The 22,937-nt window shown below is 43.9% G+C and overlaps 1 protein-coding gene across 1 annotated transcript in view; it reads right to left on the bottom strand.

Moving 5' to 3' along the window:
- The window catches only part of CHSY1 (chondroitin sulfate synthase 1), a 74,924-nt gene extending 54,175 nt beyond the window's left edge, over positions 1-20,749 (bottom strand). Inside the window, exons 1-2 of the mRNA XM_050795802.1 lie at positions 20,422-20,749; positions 4,655-5,150 (exon numbers count right to left, since the gene is read on the bottom strand). Coding sequence (XP_050651759.1) covers positions 4,655-5,150; positions 20,422-20,741 — 816 coding nt within the window. The 5' untranslated portion in view covers positions 20,742-20,749. The remainder of the gene's footprint in view (positions 1-4,654; positions 5,151-20,421) is intronic.
- Between the last annotated feature and the right edge of the window lie 2,188 nt (positions 20,750-22,937).

Here is a 22,937-nt window from a genome sequence, read left to right as displayed (position 1 = left end):
ATTATGCAACATATACATGAATACATTAAACCATACTCCACCAATACGTACAACTGCAATGTGTCATTTTTTTTTTTTTTAAAGAAACGGTATTTCTTCTATTATTAAAGGGAAAAATACCCCAGGCTTCTGGTACATGGATGTTCAACATTCCTTTATAAGACAGTCAGACTAACCAGGAAGATTTTATCTTTTTACATATTTTGCTGCAAACTCCAATTTCCCTTGATGATATGCCTTCCCAAAGAAAGAACATTATCCATTTCAGCCTTCCCCGCACTGTTTTATATTTAAAATCAGTATCATAGGGTTTCATATTTTTAATTTCTCTTCAACTGTTTCATGAACATATGGTCTTTGTCTCCTCAACTACTCTAAAGTCCTTCAGGGAGAAAAAGGCGGCCATTCATGTTTCAATCTTTTGCAATTTCCCTACCAATTCAGAGGGCAGTTCTGGGCTCATTAATGAGCCTTTAACAAGTACTTACTGGCTAACTCAGAGCTTCATAACTGGTATATTTTGGTGTGCGGGTGTAACACAAAGAAGTTCCACATGTGCCCAGATAATAATCCTTCCAGGCCTAGAGTAGTATGGGGCTGTAAGGGTGGTGGAGGGGACAGCAGTTAGGGATTGGGATAACAGCAGCTAGGGATTGGGGTAACAGCAGCCCCTGGAGACAGGCTCCTCAGCGTGAGTGAACGGAGTCAATGTCATGACATGAAAAAGGTTGGGGAGCCTTGGGTTAAATGACCCCCTAGCAACAGTGCTGAAAGAACTGGAAATAGCCTGAATGTCCATCAAAAAAATGAAGTTGTTTTATTTACCAAATAGGCAAATAGGAAATCTTCCAAGACATAGATAGTAGTATTACGCTACCATTCATGTAAATGGGGAGAGAAGAAACTTAATTGTTTGTATATGATACGATAAGACACACAGGAAACCTCCATAAGGAGGCACCGTGGTGGCTGATTCACAGTGGAAGCCCAGGGGCTGGAGGCAGAGGAAGGAAGACATATTCCTAAAAGCCCTTTGCACTTCTGAATTTTGAGCCACATGACAGTATCGGCTATTAAAAACAATAAACATTTTAAAGTTGTCAAATCCACCTTTGCCTATCTCCAAATTTCATTAATAACGATTACTCTCTACACCTTCACCCCTAGTCAAATATGAGAAATAATAAAAGAAAGATCCGGGTACTGGTTGCCTGCATGCAGTCTGTGAAAATCCACTGAGCTCAACACTTACGACCTATGCACTTTTCCATAGGTATAGTACACGTCAACTCGAAAGTTAAAAGACAAAATGAATAGGTTACTTAAGTCAACTTTCTTTTTGTTCCCTCTTAAGAGTAGTATAGCTTTTAATGCACTTGCCTTGATAAAATGAATTTCTATTTCAAACCTTTCAATAATAATTCTCAAAAAAGCCTCACCTGAGTTGAGTCAATACTGCTGACACCATGTGGCAAGGGGAACCAGGAGCCGAGCTCCTCTCAGCTCTTCTCCAGCCTCAAGGCCTACGCTCTTACTCTCTTGTGACTTTTCTGTGAGTTTAACATTATTTCCAAACAAAGTTCTCAAGTCTATTTATTAATAACCACCAATAATTATCAAAACAAGTTTAGAAATGAATCTTGACTTTGATTTTGATAGTTGTTCCTTTCCTCACAAGTCATTTTAATTACCTAAGTGTTATCCCAAGGTATTATTTCTACTTGCCAAAAAAAATTATACCTTCTGGCTAGGTTTATAATAGGGCAAAATAAGTACCTTCCAAGTCCCAAAGCTTAACATAATTGACTTTAACATAAGACTACACCTCAATAATTTCCCATAATGTGAGCCTTAATGGGGAAACTAGATTTACAGGAAGTTTAATAAAAAGTTCCTCATCCACACGAAGGATTAATTTTACCTGAGTGGTAAACACAATGATAAACCCTAATAACAACTTAGGTTAGAAGCACTTAAAGTTTTATAAAAAGAAAAAGAAAAAAACATAGAAATCAAAGGTCTAATAAGATGGCAAGTATTCCAATAGATGAATTCTTAAAATTATAATGAAGAACTACACGTGAAAGGCAACACTTTAAACACAAGAAAACATACAGGAGAAAAAATATTCGTGACCTAAGAAAGGGAAGAATTTCTTAAACAAGGCACAAAAGCATAAACCGTAAAAGAAAAGAATGATGCATTAGATTGCACTTAAATATTCACAATTCATGTACAATAAAAATCCCACAATTAAAGTGAAAAGATAAGTCATAGTCTGAGAAAAGATACTCCATCCAGAATAAAGCGCTTCAACAAAACCCTAAGACAGACATTTCAGCAGAAATATGGGCCAAGACTATGAACAGGCAAGGCAGCTCACAGAAGAGAAAAAGAGAACTCTGGGCACTGCAGGTGGGAGGGCCCTGTGGCACAAGCCCCTGAGGAGAAGCCTGCAGCATTGAGTCAAAGCTCCATCACCACAGGGCATTTAAAGAAATGCAGAGCTGCAGCAGGCCCAACTCACCACACTCCCAGGGAGAGTCTTGCTGCTGCTGTCCCGGACCCACCTCCCAAGGCAGGGAGACAGGGAACTACCCAGGTTGGGGGCCTTCTCACCAACCAGGTCCCTTTAGCTGATACGAACACTGACAGGATGCATCAAGCCTAAGAGGAGGCTTCAAGTGTCCAGACAGGATAATTCCATGTACCCCATGCACCCCTTCATAGGCCATCAGAAACCTTTTGTAATTACCTCATATCAGAGGAAAATCATCTCCAAAATGGCCTCCCACCCCTGCAGCCCCAGGATGACACTTTCTAACTACATCTTGGCACTAATGCTAAACCCAAGTTCTTGATCAAACTCAAGAGACTGGCTCCATTGGTGTCTGTCCAGCAGTATATAACAACATGACCACACTAAGACACACTTTTTCTCTCCCAAAAGAAGGTCTGTTTTCTATGATTACAGCAAGAAAGGTTGGCTTCTTGGAGATGATGGTCAGGGGAAAGTGTTCCAAAATACACAACGTGTTACATGTTTTAACCATAATGAAATGTGTTAAGGCTATAACTACTTAATTAGGATGGGGAAAATGCAGAAATACTGCCAGCTGTATTCTGCTTAAAACAGCGTGAAATCCTCAGCTTTCCTCACTGCAAAAATCCGTGACAACAGAGAGATCCTGCAGGCCCAGTGAGCCATCCCCTATGTGCTGGGGTTGGGGGGATAGCGTAAGGCACACAGGGATTAAAGCGTTCACCCAAGATCACATTTAGGACTTAAAATGTATTTGTGACTTTATAATTAAAAATTACATGACCACCCCGTGTATGCTTGAAAATGTCCACTTCCCTAAAGTTCAAACAAACAACAAAAAAATGAGTGATTAGCAGACATTTAAAAGCAAGTCTGGGGGTAGACAAGTACAGGCAAGAATACTACTCTTTCACTCAAGTACGGGCTTTAGAAAATTAGTTCAGAAAAAAGCTAACAGTTCATATCAGAAAGTGTATTCTTTTTCTTAGGCAAAAGATCTAGCAATTCCCTCTGCTCCTCACAACTGCCAATAGTTTATTAATCTAAAGACAACACAACCTAAATAATTTCTTTCACCCTAACTGATACCAGATTCTGCAAACTGCAGGCAAAGGGAGCACACTGCCAATAACAACAGAGGAAAGTCCAAAGCCAACTCATCTTCTCTAGAACTGCTACAGAGAAAACATCTACAATTGGACTTCCTTCGGCAATTTCATTTATGTGTCACAGTAACTCAGAAGCTGAATGACACCTATTCTAAAGCAATAACTATATTGTAAACTCACAGATTACAGTCACTATCTGAAAGTCAAGGTACACAACAAATGCAAAACCAAATGCTATTGGCTTTTTTACATCATGATTCCTTTTATAAATTCAAAACAGATAAGTTTCTAATCTGTGTAGGTCATTATGACCAGATGACAAGAGCCAGGCCTTTGCAAAAACAAATAGGGAGATATCCTGCATTCTTGCAATTACATCTGTGGAATCAGAAGTCAGACAAGATGATTTTCTGGATAATCAAGAAAATATCATCGTGACCATTAACAAACCATTATCTATTCTTTAGGCCCCAAATGCCATTATTTATTAAGTATTAGGACAAAAGTATGGAAGAGCCAGGCGCAGTGGCTCATGCCTGTAATCCCAGCACTTTGGGAGGCTGAGGCGGGTAGATCACGAGGTCAAGAGTTCAAGACCAGCCTGCCCAGCATGGTGAAACCTCGTCTCTATTAAGAATACAAAAATTAGCCTAGTGTGGTGGTGCATGCCTATAATCCTAGCTACTCGGGAGGCTGAGGCAGGGGAATTGCTTGAACCCAGAAGGCAGAGGTTGCAGTAAGCCGAGATCACACCACTGCACTCCAGTCTGGAAGACAGAGCAAGACTGTGTGTGTGTGTGTGTGGGGGGGGAGAAAACGTATAGAAGCTGAGAAAAGGTAATAAAGGGGAACTGAAACTTTTAATCTAAGGCTAAAAATGTAGAATACCACCAACTTTAACCCTCAAAGAGGATATCATCTCTTATTTCCTATGATACACTGAGAACTAATGACAAAATTGACAAAATTAAGTTTTTCCCGTGGTAAAGAATTCTGTTCTTACCTCATAAGACCATACACACTGCACCCCTGCAAACCTCCGGACACATCTTCCCACCTCCACGTCCTCATGGGTGGTGTACATCTCCCGGAGACACTTGCCAATGTGCGGCACCATTCTCCGAAGTACCTCCCGGCTCATGATCACGCCAGGCCCCCCCATGCAGAAGTTCTCACCAGGCTCGAGGGCCAGTTTTCCCATTTCTTCCGTGGTGCCCAGGCCTGTCTGCCCAAGAAAGAGGGGCTCGCTGCTATTCAAACTCCTCAGGAAATTCTCCAGACGGTCTCCTTTGATGTACACGTCATCATCTGCTCTCATAAACCATTCATACTTGTCCAAGTAGTGGTCGTGCATGTACTTGAGCATCATGAAGGACTTCTTCTGGGGCGGGTAGGAGTCATCCACACCCCGTAGTGGCACTATTGGAATTGGTATAGATGTGTCAGAACCCTCACTTGAGAAGAACTGCACTTTCCCAGGAATTGTCTTGGACCATGTTCTGGAATTAAAATAAGTATCAGTTAGAGAACAGTTTATTCCAAGCTGATTTTCAGGAATTCACATATGTGCTCATTTTGCATCGCCATGTTCAATGGAATGATAAAAAGCTACCTGGCCTGCTTGATTCCTCTTAATGAAAGGCCAGGTTACTGGGTATTTCAAAGTCTAAATTAATTTTCAAAAGAACCCCAATAAAAAATGAAGAAGTGGTAAAACTGTTCTAGGATAACTAGTTATGGTTGAAAACCAAACTGCCAGGGGACCAAGATCTGGGTATACAGATTAATTTTGTGATACTATCAACTCCCTACCTACAAACTTCTCAGCTCTATAAAACAAAAAACAAAATCAAATGGTTCACTCAAAAAATTTTCTTTGAACCAAGCGCCAAGTATGTGCTAAGCTAAAGGGATGTGATGGTGAACAAAAACGTGGTTCCCAACTCATAGAGAGGACATAAGCTAAGAGAAGTACTTACAAAGAGCAGAGCACAGGACATGAGCTAGACCAACAGAACAGGGAGCCTTCCCCTGAAACAGGGTTAACATCAAGGAATGCAGGGCACGAAAGTGCTGTCATGAGGCGAGGAAGAAGGCTGATACAGTTTGGCTGTGTCCCCACCCAAATCTCATCTTGAATTATAGCTCCCACAATTCCCACATGTTGCGGGAGGGACCTGGAGGGAGATAAGTGAATCATGGGGGCAATTTCCCCCACACTGTTCTCATGGTCATGACTGAGTCTCAAGAGATCTCATGGTTTTACAAGGGGTTTCCCTTTTAGCTTGGCTCTCATTCTCTCTTGTCTGCCACCAAGTAAGACGTGTCTTTCACTTTCTGCCATGATTGTGAGTCCTCCTCAGCTACGTGGAACTGTGAATCCATTAAACCTCTGTTTCTTGGCCGGGCGCGGTGGCTCATGCCTGTAATCCCAGCACTTTGGGAGGCCGAGGCGGGCAGATCATGAATGAGGTCAGGAGATCAAGACCATCCTGGCTAACGTGGTGAAACCCTGTCTACTAAAAATACAAAAAAATTAGCCAGGCCGTGGTGGTGGGCGCCTATAGTCCCAGCTACTCGGGAGGCTGAGGCAGGAGAATGGTGTGAACCAGGAAGGCAGAGCGTGCAGCGAGCTGAGAGCGACAGAGCGAGACTCCGTCTCAAAAAAATAAATTTAAAACAACAACAACAGCAGCAACAACAAAACCTCTGTTTCTTTACAAATTACCTATTTTGGGTATGTCTTTATCAGCAGTGTGAGAATGGACTAATACAGAGGCAAATGTGGCCAGGCACAGTGGCTCACGCCTGTAATCCCAGCACTTTGGAAGGCTGAGGCAGGAAGATCACAAGGTCAGGAGTTCAAGACCAGCCGGGTCAACATGGTGAAACTCTGTCTCTACTAAAAAAAATACAAAGTTTAGCCAGGCATGGTGGTGAGTGCCTGTAATCCCAGCTACTCGGGAGGCTAAGGCAGGAGAATTGCTTGAACCTGGGAGGCGGAGGTTGCAGTGAGCCGAGATCGCACCACTGCACTCCAGCCTGGGCAAAAGAGCAAGACTCCATCTCAAAAAAAAAAAAAAAAAAAAGTACAGAGGCAAATGTGCAGGGCCTGGCAGAGTACACTAAAGATGCAGGACTCTATGTTGCAAGAGCCACAGGAAGCTTCTAGAGGGAATGTGGCAGAAGACAAGATTAAGGCCCACACATTTTGAACTCCCTAGGAATGGAGAAGAGGACCGAAGGAAGCCAGAGTGGACCCAGGAAGACCACTGAGTAAACTACTGCAGCAGCCCAGACCCGGGTTTAAGAGACAACAGTTGCCCATCAACAGAGGGAGGATGAGTGGTCAACTGCAAGGAAACCACATAAAGGCTGCTTCTGCTGAGCAGCTAATTTAAGGCTATCATGTCGCACTTTCCCTCACATTTTCTTCACGCTCTGTATTAAGATCTAAAGTTGTTTGGCTACAATAATTAATTTATACAGACTACTTCCAAGAAAAAGTATCGTGGAGAATAAATAAAATAGTAAATTTAATCCTAAGATCAAAAAAGCACAGTTATCAAAGGACGTTCTCTCAAATAATTTTTTATTTTACCTGTTACAACTGTATTTATTATAGTGAAAAATTACTTGAAGGATCAATGAAACCCCCACACATCTTTAAGGAAAAGTCTTAGGAGAGAAATATCTGAAAAGATACACACCAAACCTCTGGGGAAGAGATACCAAGGAGGAAAATTGGGAGGAGCTGGAATGTGTGTGTGGACAAAGGTGACTTTCACTTTTTATTCTATGCATCTCTCTATCGAAGGACAATGGCGTTAAGTATCATATTACTTTTTGAAAAAAACTGTGATAAAATATACATAAAATTTATCATCTTAACCATTTCTAAACGTAAAGTTCAGCAGCATTCAGTGTTGTGAAACCATCATCACCATCCATTTCCAAAACTTTTTTCATCTTGCGAAACTGAGATTCTAAACATTTTGCTTTTGTAATTTTAAAAAGAACTCACAATGAAGTACTTGGAAAACAAATGACTGGCTTTTATTTCTCTTCCAAACCCAAAACAAAACAACTTCAAATGTATCTTTCAAGTAGAGGCAAAATTTAATGGAATTCAACTTTCTGCCAATACGCCTCTCAAAAAGTGCAAGGATTAAATATATACCATTTTTCATCAAATTTAGGATGTTAACTGGAAGATGCACCATTGTTTTATCTATCAACAACAAATTAAAAAAATACTGCCAATCATAATCCCATGATGCCAGTAACTATAAAATCCATCCTAATTTCTGAGATGTCAAAATCACAGAATGGATATAAGATGGCGTTGTTAATCTTTTCACTTAGTGCCTATGGATTTAAAATGGACCTGTATTCTTATGCCACTTAAATAACTCATTAACAAAGAACAACAGTAACAACGAAGAACAACAATAACAACACAAACCAAATTCAGCTCATTCATTTCACAGTATTAACAGATACTGTACTAGGTACTGCACTTCATTTTCACAAAGGATATGCTCCTGAAGAAAAAGGATGTAGAATAAACAGAGATGTGGCAATTAATTTAAAGAAAAACCAATTCCACCTACAAAGGGACAAGTCCTTTTGTAAATGCGACAATGTGTGAATGCGTGACAAGCTATACACAGTCTTCTGATGTGGTGACATATGGAGGGGAGACAACTTCTCAGAACGCCTCCAGCCTTGAGAAGTTAGGACAAAATTGTAGTGTAATGACCCCCCATTCAAGTTGAGGAGCCCCTGATGATGCTCTCTTTATAGAGAAATTTTTTCATTTGGCAGTCACAACAATTCTTTGAAAAGGTAAATAATTTCAGTGTTTGGCACACAATAGAGGTCAATAAATGTGTGGACTGAATACTGCCCACTAGTGTACTATAAGCGACTTAATGGTGCCACATGTGTTTACAAAAGGTCAGAAATAATTTCTATCTTGTATCTTTGAGAAATTTTCAACTTAGGAAGCCATGAAAATACTAAAACACTATAATGTTATTTGGGAGATGGGGTGGGTGAGACAATTCCTGCCTTCAAAGAACCACCTACTAAGGACGCAATCTACAGCATCATGGTCAAGAGCTGGCTCTGGAATCAGGCCATGGGGGTGAGAATCCCAGCTCCACTTTGGGTGAGTTACTCTGTGCCTCAGTTTCCTTATCTGTAAACGGTGGTTGCTGTGAGGGTTAAATGAGTTCTCTGTGAAGTGCTTAGAAGCCTGCTTGGCACTATGTAAGTATGACTTATTATTAGGTAAGGCAAGAGTTTGCAAATCAAATAAGGCAGTGAAAGAAAAAGTAAGGAAGACAGGAAAGTGTGGGTTCAACATGGACTAGTCAGTCTCAGGAATACACGGAACAAAGGTAATGTGGAAAATGCTTCTTATGTTTCTGGCTAAAAACCTGAGCCTCAAGCTATATACTGAAATCTTGTTTTACTATCAACTTCAGACAATGTTACAGGATAGAAGTCTAAGACTTGAAATTTCACAAGTGTTTTTGCTTTAGAACACCAGAAACTTTCCTATTAGACTGAGGATGAAACTTCATTTTAGTTTGGCCCTGCTTCCCATGTGCCCCACCAGGAAGAACACAGTGAAGGAGGCCCTAGCAGTACAACCAGCACGTACGCAATTAATGCCTCAACTATGACTTGAAATGGTGTAATTTGCTCAAGAAGAGAAACCAATTAATTTCAAAAACAGTCTAACCTCAACCCTATGGTTTAATGGTAACTCCACCCAATTATTATCTGTTCCTTTTTAGGTAATTCAGGGAAAAACCTCATATTGTCCTTTTCTGTTCTAAATGACTGGTGGTTGGTTTTGAGGGAAATCTCTCAATGTCAAGTCTTTGTAAACCCTCCAATCTTAAGAAATTATAATCTTTTCAATTAGGGTCCTTAACTTAAATAGCTCCACAAAGTGAACGAGTTCTGGAACATAAATCGTGATTCACCACCATCCTGAGGAAGGAGGAGGGGATGCATTAATAATTTCAAATAATTGAAGGGAATGCTCCTGAAGAAGCAAGCTGTCCCCTCTTCTGCAATATCAACAGGTCCAGTTCCTTCATTTTCATAAGCAAACGTCAGCTTTGCCATCAACATATTTGTTACCAGGAGCAAAGAACTCTCACTTAATTGAAACGACAAAACGTTTGCAGAGGCCTTGCCAGAAAAAGCTCATTTTCAACGAACTGATATCCAACTCTTGCTCAAGCCCAGATAAGACAGCTGAAACTTGAGAGTGCCAAGTGAATCTTCCATCATTCTAGGTTTCTAAACGCTATTCCTACACTGAGTTAAATCACAGTTAAGTAATTCGGCTGGACCAATATTAGCTTAGCTAAGGAATGCCTTTGCTGGTTAGGACTTAACCCATTTATGCCGGAGGTTGCGATTTTTTTGTGTGTGGAAAAAATCAGACCTTGGTGATGACCTTGAGCAGGATAATAAATAACTCCCACAAGCTTAGTGTTCCAATAATGGAACTCTAGGCATAAAATGGGTTAATATTGGTCTCCATTTCTATTCAGTGTTGTTTTAAGAAAAGCTACATAAAACACACCTCTGTACAAAGTTGCATCTATAGCATGACTCTTGTGCTCGGTAAATATTCATAATATATGGGTAAGTTTAAAAAGCAGGCAACAGTATATACTTGTGATGTGGCTTACCAAGGGAACAAAAGTACATATAAAAATTAAATAACGTACAACTCCACCCCCAAAGTATTCACCGTGGTTATTCTTGGATGGGAAAACCAGAAAGGATTTAATAGTCTTTTTTTTTTTTTTTTTTTTTTCCCTGAGACGGAGTCTGGCCCTGTTGCCCAGGCTGGAGTGCAATGGCGTGATCTCACTGCAACCTCCGCTTCCCGGGTTCAAACGATTCTCCTGCCTCAGCCTCCCGAGTAGCTGGGATTACAGGCACCTGCCACCACGCCCAGCTAATTTTTATACTTTTAGTCAAGATGAGGTTTTACCATGTTGGTCAGGCTGGTCTCGAACTCCTGACCTCGTGATCCGCCCACCTCGGCCTCCCAAAGTACTGGGATTACCGGTGGGAGCCAAAGTGCCCGACCAATAGTCTTCTGTATGTTTTCTAAATTTTCTAAGTTTTCTGCAACAGGTATATTTAGAGTTAGAAAAAAAAGTTTTAACAGGGCAAAAGCTTTCAGGCTAACAAGCAACCAAAGAAATCAAAACATGTAACAACAGAGAATTTTTACTTTTGTAATAAAACATTTTTTTATCCAACAAGAAAAACTGAAAGAAAAATGGAGTAAGATTGAGTTGTTTCGATTGTGATTTTTAAACTTTAATAGTTATTCTACTATTTACCATTAAAAAGGTGGGGAGATTTTCCGTGAGTTCCCCAAAATTACTATTATATGTGCTGTCTGATGGTTACACAGCAGTAAGTGTGAAAGGACTCATGATAAAATCATCTTGGAAGTTAAAGAAGGGAGGATATGGGTTTTTCTCTTTGTAGAACTGATGGATAATAGGAATTAAGTGTATATACAGCTGTTCCTTAGTATCCAAGAGATTGAATGATCCCAGGACCCCAAACTCCACAGAGGCTCAAGTCCCTGATATAAAATGGTGCAGTATTTGCTTAAACCTTCACATATCCTCCTGTATACTTTAAAGCATCTCTAGATTACTTATAATACCTGATACAATGTAAATGCTATGTAAATAGTTGTTATACTATATTGTATTTATTTGTATTATTTTTATTATTGTGTTCTTATTTTTTATTGGTTTTCCCCCCAAATATTTTCAATCCATGGATGGTGGAATCCACAGGTGTAGCAGATAGCAGGGCCAGCTGTATTTACAGTCTCCCCTGTTACAGAAGGGATTTAAGACAACTTAACCAAAACGCATACAGGATGAGAAAAATCAGCAAGAAAATGAGACCAAAGAAAAGTAAGAGTAGGAAACCCTTAAGCAAGGAACAAAACGCAAATCCTGGTTGGGGCTGTCCTGCCCCGGCAAACCCTGAATCAGTGAGAGCACTCTCAGGAGTCACCACTTCAACTGCAAAGTGCTTATGTGCTGAGACCTATCTGCCATCATGTGACCGACGGATTTACTAGTGGTGGGCCCAAATTCAGCTACAAACTTTCTAGCAGGCAACCATGGGAAGTCACAAGACCGTGTTCTACTGTTCAGGGCTAAGTGTAAAAACTATTTCAGATACTAAGGACTGAGGGAAACTTCTCTCTAGGTCAATGACGGAGGTATCCTTACAGGAAGCATAGGGTGATGGAGCAGCAGTCCAAGTTTATCCTCCCAAAAAAGTACACGGAGGGCACTAATCTATGCTGCCAGTCAGAGCCATGGCCTTGAGAAAAGGCAGAGTCCTTTCAAGGCTACCAAGTGATGCTACGGGGCTCTCCTCGGCTGGAAGGAATCCCCTCTGGCAAGATGTTGCAAACACTGTTCAGTCCCTCATCTCTGTCTTCTGCCTTGGTCCCAAAAGCTCTGCAGCAAATGCATTCAGTTGCAGTTTCCCACTTCTGTGCATGTGGTTTCCGGGTATGTGGTTTCCTCTTTCAAAACCTTTAACCGTCTCATCGTGCACGTCCTTATGACCTGTCCAATCTCAAATTCTTTTTGAAAGGAAACGGGAAAATATAACAGAGGTTGTGAATGGTTGGAAAATTATTTTAAAAGAAAAATCAAATTATACTCTTTACTGTCCATCCTAAACAATAGACTTCAGGGGAAAGCAAGCAGTAAAGAGCCCTTTTTCTTCTTAATTAAGCTGTTGGCAGGGTGGATTACAGCTTCCCACTTCAACAATGGCCTGGGCACAAGCCCAGAGGGCATTCCAAGGTATTAAAGGCTAAGAGGAGCCTGCCCTGTGAGCCCAGGTTCACAGCAAACAATGGGAACAGAGACCACAAATAGGACACTTTTGAAACATAAGAATTAAAATTTGGAGTGTAAATGACAGAAGGCAAATTCTGATCTCTCGAGACATTTCCAAAGCTTCAAAGTTTTGGAGAGCTACTTTATATAATTTGCATATCACTGCTGTACCCTTAAAAGTATAAATATGCAACTAATACTTAATGATCCACATGAACCAAAAATCAGTATTGTTTAATGCAAACAATTAAACCACACTGAACTTATTCTGGCCGACCACTTTGCAAATCACCGTCTTCCTGGACTGAGGCACTACCCCGTATGAAGCCCACCTAACAAGTCACCAGCCACCCTGGCTCTACAGCCTCCACTGGCCAATCCACTGGCTTTTCCATCCCACACACGTCTCCCAGGTGATCACCTACATCACTTTCCCACTCTCATGGACACTGTTAAGGGTGGGCAAACAGTCATCGTGGATAAGGAGACCAGCCTTACACATACTTCAACCACTTTCAGACCCACTCTCAGTGTGCATGGCTTGGCGACTTGAAAACCTGGACAAAACCTGCCGGTCAAGGACACCTTTGCAGTGCTTGGGCTGGATTTAACTGAAGGCCAGAAAACTTGATTCCAACATTAGCTTCTGAGGCTACATTCTGAGTCTGGATCCATGTGCTATTCTAAATTCTGCCCAATTATCTGTGGACACTACCATCAGAAACACGCTGAGCAAAGTGTAACAGCCTTTGCACCTATGGTCCACCTAGAAAACCACAACTTCAATGGCCTCAACACCTACCTGTCAATAATCCTCAGGTTTTTGGTTTACAAGCACCAACCTGACACCAAATCAGAGCAGACTGTACCTTATTTTTAATAATCCAGAAAATGTACTTGTCTACAGAATAAATGCTGTAGCTATAAATGCTTCAGAGATGACACTGAATTCAGGTGAGAAGATGGACTGCTTTTATACTTGTAAACTGTAACTAGGTTTTCTTGTTCACCCAATGCCATCCGGAACCAGAAGCCAAAAAGGCATCAACAACAGGTGGAAGCACTTAGTATTTACATTAAGATACAAAAGCTGGGGCCCCTGCATTGAAAATGCTGCCACCAGATCCTCCCTAGTATCACCTGGAAGCATGAAGTTACAGTAACTGAGGAAAACAGTCGTTACACTAACCAAGTAAATGTGTGCTAAAATAACTCTGTCACTTCAGGACAGAATTAATGATGGTAACTGACTGAAACAAGAATGGGCTGTAGCTCTGTGCCTAGCAGACCTCCAGGCCAACAGCCTAACGTGCTCAAAATGGAATGCACAGTTTCTCTTAGAGCTGGCATCTTTTTGTGGTTTTACTGTAGCTTTATTACAAAATAACTGCTTACTGTAGAAAAACTAGAATATATAGAAAAGTGCTAAAAAGAATATAAAAGATCATTTGGCATCACAGTGAGTACATCCTTTTATGTGTCCTTTTCTATGCTACACAAATACTTTTGTTTTACTTTAAACACAAAGGGACTTGTACTGACCATACTGTTTTACAGCTTACTTTCACTTAAGTATATTCTGAACCTCTCTTCATGTTAATAACAATATTTCAGCCACACCATCTTTACTTGTCAGAGATGCAGACCACAGTATGGATGAATCAGTTAAGTCAATTTTGGTCCTTATCTCCTAAAGCAGGACACCTAAGATACCTGAAATTTCCACTTCATATGTACACCTTTAAGCACACCTTTAAAACTTCTTTGGAAAAAATTCTAGAGGAATTGCTAGACCTCAAGAGAGCTGCATTTTAGACTTCTAGATAAATGCTACCCAAGCGCCCCTCAACAGGTACCGGTCCTGTCCAACTCTAGCTAGGTACCAGTACTTGATGAACTCCAGCCACCCTCTGCAGTGGCAACACCGCTGGGCTGATCTTCCAAAATACACATCCCATCAGGCTACTGTCCTGCTGAAATGTCACCAACAGCTCTGGACACCAACCACACGAAGCCCAAATTCCTAAGCCTGGCGCGCAGACTTTCCCTCCATGTCCCTGCCCACCACTCTACCACCCACAGCCTACACCCAGCCCCAAGCAGCTGGTCTTTCCCATCGCTCCTTCACTAATTCCTGCCATTTCATGTTGTAGGAAACCTGTAGTTGTCTCTGCCTCAAAAACACCTCTTCATCTTCCAAGACTCAGCTAGTGGGTAAAAAAAGGGTAGGAGTGTGGGTGAGACATTTCTTCATCCATTCACCCACTGGGTGTAAGCCTTTCTTCTGTTCCCCCACAGCCCACAGTGACTAGTTCAGGCACCTTGACAGCCCTCTAACCAATACCGTCGCTCGTTTCCTTCTGAGACTATGAACTCTGCAGAGACTAGGGCCCTGTATTAGCAATCTACTTTTAATAAACAGCAGCTTAGTTAATGGACAGATGACAGTGAAGCTGCCAATGCAATGAAAACAGTCATGCACAATCCCCTATTGACAGCCATAGCTATCCCTGGAATATTCTGTTTGAGGGCATCAAGATCTTGAACCATGACATAAAAAACTACACTCATTTTCAGGGCCACACTGTTCACTAGTCTCCTACAGGAAATTCATAATCTGAAATGACTTGGCACGCCAAAAGTTCACTTACAGGTTGATTATTTGGATTTTATATGGAAAAGCTTTCTGTATAAATGTTTGCCAAGTTGAATTCTATCTAAGAGAGTGAGCTTAGCTCAAGAAATAAGGAAAAGAATTCAGATTTATAAAGTAGGAGGATCTCATTAAGGTTGGTAAAGAACAGTCCGCCTTCATCTAAAGCATTGGGAAGAGATCATTAACTGATAACAGTATCTTGAAATAAGATTCCTATATCTCAAGGTAATGCTTCTCAAACTTTCTTCCCACAGTCCCCTACAGACTGACGCTGATCTTTAATGCTGCCCTTGTTCAATTTTGGTGCAAAGAAAGGAAACCATCCACCTCTTTCTTCTGACAACATAAAAAAAGAACAAAACTATTCGCCATCTTCAGCCCAGAGAGGGTAAGAACCAAAACAAACAAAAGGTGTTGGATTAGCTCAAGGTTCTGGGCATAAAAATGGACAAATAAGCAAAATACGTGTGGCTTTTTCTTTTTATCAAAACGTTGATTAAAAAAAATTTAAATAGCATGAAAACTCTCTCAGCAAGAAAAGGTAAGTGTAGCCAAGAAATGTTTGAAGCAGATGAATAACAAAGGAGAACTTGTCCACCGGATATTAAAATATTATTCAACCTCCAATAATTTCAATGGGTGGTACTGGCACAAGAACAGACAGAAAGATCAATGGAACAAAACATGAAGTCCAGAAACATACCCAAGAATTCTGAGTATGATGAAGATGGCATTTCAAATTGGTAGGGAAATGAAAACTTAGTCAACGGTACGTGGTGCTGCGACCACATACTATTTGGGGAAAAAATAAAGTTGAGATGATTTCTACCCTTTCCAGAATTAGGAAGGAAATGTTACCTTTAAAAATCTCTCCAGGGCAGTAACTGTGAACCTGGGGTAGGGGAAACTAAAATCAAAAAGGCAAAGACATAGACTGAACTACATAAACACTTCCCTTCCATATGTCACAGAACACAACTAAGAAGAAAATTTTTAAATATGGGAAAAATACGAATTGCAGCTAGTAATGCAAGACACAAGAAACCCAGAGGTTCTGACAAGCTGTCCTTAATTCGCATAATAAATGACGTCAGAGAAATTACAGTACCATTTTAAAGCGAAATTACCTAGAATACGAATAATTTGCAGATGAGTCAAAATAAATTATTTGTGTTAATTTACAGAACCCCAGCTACCCACCTCCTCTTCCTGCATAAACTCTCCAGTGGCTTTCTAATTCATTTAGAATGACTGGACACTAGCGAGCCCCTTCCCTTTCTTTTATTGGCCTTCTTGGTGTTCCTTTCCAAGCCGGTCCCTGCCTTGGGACTTCCCAGCGCTTCCTTGGCCTTGATGCTCATCATTGATATTCACACAACTGGCTCTTCATGATCAGATCTCAGCCCAAATGCCACTCTCTCCAAACTCTTCCCCGATCACCTAACACAGAGAGGACACACGTGCCCTGCCCCAACCCTGTTCTGTTTTCTCTACAGCATCCATCGCTAGCAGAAACCCTCTTTTTAGCGTTGTCCCTCTGACTAAAGAACACGAGAGCAAGCCATGTATCGTAGTCTCCCCCAGGACTCAGGGTCTGGGCCCAGAGGGACCATGCATGCATGTGCTTTACAAAGAAATGGATCCTAAGTAATGAATCAGGATCACTCCTATGAACTTAACAGCTACGGTGTCACTCAGGGCCTCCAAAGGTCAGTCTGGCTGGTTTCTCACCTGCTACACTTTGAGTTTTGTCTTGCCTGCTGTGAAAAATCTGTTTCTTGCCTGCTGTCAGCTGTCACTGCCCTGCTATATCTTGGTGGCCCCCATCCACCCCTCAAGCAGATGGTAGGTCTAGAAAGTAAAAATGTGTAATGATGGAGACGTTCTGTCATCAAAGTGCAGTGCCTTTAGTGTGGACGGGCATATCTCCTTGGATTTTCAAAAGCTTTTTTAGCCCCTTTCTGGATGTCAGACAGTTGTTGGAAAGAAGTGGTTGCTAGCTACTAGTCCCTAGACCTAAATTCTGACATTTTCAGTATTCTACACCAAAGTATCATCTTACTGAAATTGCTGGCATCTCCTTCATCCATAAGCCAAACAACAGTTGCTTTTGTTTTTTTAAAAAACAAAACTAGAGTTTTCTCTAAGATAAAGACTGAATTTACCTTTCAGGAGAAATGTAAAACTCAGCACATCGATTTCCAAACTAGAGTTCTATCTTGTGCTAGAAGAATCAAGCTTACTTTTATACTGAACTGTGCATGCAATTTCCAATTTAAGAGCTCAGTGCAGACTTTTGGCCTGGGCTGCAGAGTACAGTAAAACTGTAATCATATGTTATACCCTATAACCTCCATCCCAATTGAGGCCTTCTCCAAAAGTTCCTTAACTTTTAGCCTTAAGGCTAAAATCGTCTTGTGCCAACTCCTGCAGTCAGTCTAAACACAGTGTTGGCAGGCAAGAGGAAAAGGACCCTAACTGGCAGGGCAGGTCCACCTCCAGGCTCCAGGTACTCTGACTTCTTAAGATCTGGGAGATAAAAGGAAATTTATGTGAGAAAGCTGGAGTGACACTAGCTGGACACTACCTCCTGGTAGGCGTTTTCCTTTCTCAGAAAGGCAGAGGTGTCACAATGAAGGTAGAACCCGGCCTGGGGGCAAACTGTGTTTCTGCTTCCCCTAACTACCTGAAACAAACAAACAAACAAACAAACAAAAAACAAACAAAAAAACAAATTAAATCTTACATCCAGAAAAAGATGAGGGAGGAGATGTGGAAAGGAGGCCAAAAGTAAGAGTAGCTCGAGTTTGGGAAATCATCTCCAAGTGTGAAACAGTAGTTCTAGTTTGCATTACCTTTCTTTTTTGGAGACAGTCTCGCTCTGTCCCCTAGGCTGGAGGGCAGTGGCGCAATGTCGGCTCACAGCAAGGTCTGCCTCCCAGGTTTACGCTATTCTCCTGCCTCAGCTTCCCCAGTAGCTGGGATTACAGGCGCCTGCCACCAAGCCCGGCTAATTTTTTTTTTTTTTTTTTGCATTTTTAGTAGAGACGGGTTTCACCGTGTTAGTGTTAGCCAGGATGGTATCTATCTCCTGACCTCGTGATCTGCCCGCCTCAGCCTCCCAAAGTGCTGGGATTACAGGCGTGAGCCACCCCACCCAGCCTGCATTACATTTTCTGAGTATTGCTGGTGCATTAGGCCCCCCATTGATTTGAATATATTCATACTGCAAACATGAAAATGCATTTGCTCAGGGGCATGGGGGAGATAAGGGAGTCACCTAATTTACTATTTGTACTAACTAGTTTGGTAACTGTCCCCAAAATTGTTATTTTACATGGTCTATCACCACACTAGAGTCATGCGGATTTACTTTCAAAACCATGCTGTAAATAATTTACGCAGCTCATCCTTGATTTCTGATGCGGCTGTTTCTCCGGTCAAAAAAAATGCCATAAAACCTCAGGTAATGCAAGGTAGATCTAGGAGTGAATTCTGATCAGCTGGTTCCCAAATCGCTGCATTAGCCCATGTATCTCTATCTATCTATCTATCGATAGATACATAGATTTTTTTTTTTTTTTTTTTGAGATGGAGTCTCGCTCTGTAGCCCAGGTTGGAGTGCAGTGGCATGATCTTGGCTCATTGCAACCTCCGCCTCCTGGGTTCAAGCGATTCTCCTGCCTCAGCCTCCAGAGTGGCTGGGACTACAGGCGCAGGCCACCATGCCTGGCTAATTTTTGTATTTTGAGTAGAGACGGGGTTTCACGATATTGGTCAGGCTGGTGTCGAACTCCTGACCTCGGGTGATCCGCCCGCCTCGGCCTTCCAAAGTGCTAGGATTACAAGCGTGAGCCACAGCGCCCGGCCTGCATTAGTCTGTTTTTACACTACCTGCATTCTAAGCTTTTCAGCCACTCAGGACCCTTCCTGGCGGAATGTGGGCTCTGGACTTAAGCAGGACCCTAAAGGAAATGTGCAGGAATGGGGATCAAACCATTCAAGGGGCAGTCACTGAAGACCGCTTTCACCTTCTTTCTCAGTCCTTTACTTCCTCCCTTAAAGGCAAGGGGGACCATATATGATTTTCCCCTCACAATATATAATGCTTGAAAAATCTGACCAAGACTGCATTTAAAAACTGAAGTGTAAAGGTACTGGTTATAAGAACAAACAGCAACCAGCTTAGCCTGGCTCAGCACTGGCTGCTCTGAAATTTCATTCCCAGACCATTCAGGCTCTAAAACCACTCCCCACATTGGTTTGTTCTGTGGCTGAATAGGACCCAAACTTTATCCATACGGTGTTTCTATACTTCATACATACAGGGTTTCAATCAAATTCCTTTATTGAGTCTACAACCCTCTCCAAGTTCAAATTCACTCCAATACAAAGCTGATTCTAACCATGCCAGCCATTCCAAAATCATCTCCCTTCAAAAGACTACATTGGCTAATCCCTTTGTTAAACCTGGACACGATTCCAGCTGCTTTTATGACTCATTTGGCCAACTAGAGCCCAGTTACTGGATAACATGCATACACCACTAAGCTGAACTAATTACCACCAGAATGCAGTTTTCCACTGTATCTACCAACGGCCAAGAACTGCTTTTCTCCAAGGTTCTCTCCCTCTTTACTCAACAGACTGGAGTGGTCCAGTGTGCTGCGGGCATTCTCTTTCATTTATAGGAGTGCCTCCAACTGCGAAATGTGAGAGTATGATATGGAAAGGTTCTAGAACTAGATTAATGTACACGGGCTCTAGTTTTACAAAGACAAAGGTGCACATTTTAGAGAATCCAATAACAGCCCTAATTGCCTCCACTATCAGGTACTGTGCTATGAGTTTTCCAACATCATGAGGGAGACCCGATATGTCGGGCCCTTTTAACGAGAGGCTTCGATTTGTAAAGGCTAAAGTGCCTTAATCAGGGTGAGAGGCACACCCAGTGAGGCCACACTAGTCTATTTGACCCCAAAGGCCATGTTCTTGAGCGCTGCGCTCACTATTCCGCCTCTGATCTTTTCTCCCTCGGCCCGGCATCTCCCGAGAGGCAAGCCGATCCCACCGGAAGGCCAGGAAGGGCCTAGGAAGCGGTCGAACGCGAGAGCCAGGAGAGGACCCGGGATGCCAGCCGACAGGATGCCGGACGCAGGGGGCGGTGCCCGGGAAGCAGGGGCTCACCTGTAGGCGGCCACGGCGCGGGTCTGCAGGTATTTCTGGGCGGTCATGACTCCCACGAAGAGAAAGTTCCTGTCGCGCGGGCCGCCATCTGGGTCCGAGCCGGGCGACCAGAGCTGCGCCCCGCGCGCATCGCCGCGCGCCCCGCCGGCCTGGGAAGCCGCCGCCTGCCCGGACCGGCAGCCCTCGGGGCTGGCGCGGCGCCGTGGGCCTGCTCGCTTCAGCTCGGAAGCACGGGGCAGGACGAGCCGCGAGGCCAGCACGAAGCCCAGGACGAGCCCGAGCAGCACGCTAAGCCAGGCGCGCCGGCCGCGCGCGGCCATGCCCGCGCCGCTCCGCCCGCCGGGCCGCCGCCGCCGCAGGCTCCGCGCGCCCTCAGCCCGCCGCCCCCGCCCGCGGAGGCCAGCCCGCCCTAGCGCCGCGAGGCCCGGCCCGGGCAGCGCCGCGGCCGCCGCGGGCCCGCCGCGCCCATCGCGGCCCCCGAGCAGCCCGCAGGCCCCGCGCCGGCGCTTTGTTCCGCACGCCCGCCCCCGCCGCCGCTGCCTGCGCCTTTAAGAAGGGACCATGCCCGGCGCGCGCTGGCGGCGGCTCGGGCGCGAGGCGGCGGCGGCTCCTCCTGCTCGCGCGCGGGGGCACGGGGCCGGCACGACGGCGACGGCAGCGGCAGCCAAGTCCGGGCCCCCGTTTCGCCCTGCCCGCGTCCCCCGGCTGGCTCGGCTCGGTTCGCACGGCGCCTGCCCCCGTCCTCTTCGTGGCCGGCACCGCCGCCGCAGCTGCACATCCTCCGGCTTAGCTCGCCATTGCCACAGGAGCCCCTCACGTCACGCACAGCGCGTTATGAAGTGGCCCCGCCGGCGGCGAGCCGTGGCCCCTCTCGGGATCCGTCCGCGCCGCGCGATTGGCGCAAAAGTGAATGAGGGGCGGTTCACGTGGCCAAAGTTTGACCAAAAAAAAAAAAAGCCCTCTTGGGCGCCCCGCCTGCGCGGTCTGCGACGGGAGCTGGCGGCCGGAGGGGGCGTGGGCTCCGGCCCGGCGCCCGCGGGGCCGGAGCTGCCCGTTATCCGCGCCCAGAACCCGGCGCAAGGGCGTCCCCGCGGGGGCGGTCGGTTCCTGTACCGCGGCGCCGGGGCGCGAATCTCAGGAGCCAGCCTTGCAGCGGGGGCTTCTCGGCCCCCAGACTCCACGCTGCGCACGTTCGTCCCGCACAGACCGTCCTCTCTGCACCCTACGGCCACACCCTTCCTGCCGCGGGGCCGGCCTCCCGCTCCCGGCCCCGCGCTCCCGACCACACTGCAGCTTTGTCCGCAGTCCCGCGGCCGCTGCCGCACGCAGGGAACGGCCGTCCCGGAGCCCTGGGGACGTGTGCGCCTGCGAGTGGACCGTGAATTCAGTTACCTTCTTCCCTGTCGCTAGTTTCTACGCTAAATAAGAAGAAAAAAAAAAGCCATCTTTAATATTTAAGGTCCACGCTTCTCATACAGTACTAGCATTTAATGGATGTTGAAGACATGGAAAATGATGTTAATGCCCTGGATGGTAAACCCTACTTTTATTTACATACTGTGTGGGCAGATAGCCGGCTAGTACCCCCAGCCTGGGACTTCGTCAGTATTTTAATATGGCCTGTCTGTAAAAGTGCCGTTGATTTCTAAATATGGATTTTGAGTCCCAGATCCTCTACCCTGGATTTTAAGTTTTATACATTTCCTCTACAATACTTCAGCTAAGGCAACAAAAGCGGAGGTCTCCATACAACAGAAGTTTGTGTAGAGTTTCAGTCTTGTTACTTAGTCACCAGTATATTGGGGTTTTCTAATGAAACTTTTGAAGGGCAAAGTGTTTCCCTGGGCCTAAGAAGTTACCTTCATTGAATCAAATAAACACAGGAGTTAGGACCGAAAGTAAGCATGCCTGGGGCAATCCTTGGATCTGTCTTCATTGTTGACCAAATGGTTGAAATACTATCACACAGTTTAAAATGCCGAGCTGTGGGAGCTTCAGATAACTTCTCGGCACCTGAATGGTGGTCACTCTTGTTTATTCTTTGGATATTACCACTTTCTTTGACACTTGTGATTTATATTAAAAATAGTTCATTACCCACCTTCCCACAGACTCCCTCCCTGAGAGGTGATCCACATCTAAAAATAAAATACTCATTATGCAGTGAATACAGGATTCCAGCAGTGGTCTTGGGAAAAATACAGAACATACAACCATGAATTACAGGCTCGAAAACCATCGAAAGAGGTTTCCAGTAAGACCATAAACCACAAATGCCGAGGAGTCACCAGATCCCCCAAATTCGGCAGTAGCCCCGTCATTCACAGTGATTTACATGAAGCACAAATCTGGCAAGATTCAGATGTTCAATTTTGTGTCATATTCAATGATTTCAATATTTTCTAACCTGCTTTAGACTAACCTAGTTTTCTTCTAAACTAGTGTCCAGTGAAAAGTTGGCCGGGCGCGGTGGCTCACGCCTGTAAACCCAGCACTTTGGGAGGCTGAGGTGGGTG

Source organism: Macaca thibetana, chromosome 7, assembly GCF_024542745.1.
Source record: "Macaca thibetana thibetana isolate TM-01 chromosome 7, ASM2454274v1, whole genome shotgun sequence".
NCBI lineage: Eukaryota > Metazoa > Chordata > Mammalia > Primates > Cercopithecidae > Macaca > Macaca thibetana.
Note: the sequence above shows the minus strand (reverse complement) of the source record. Positions and strands in the feature narration are given on the sequence as shown.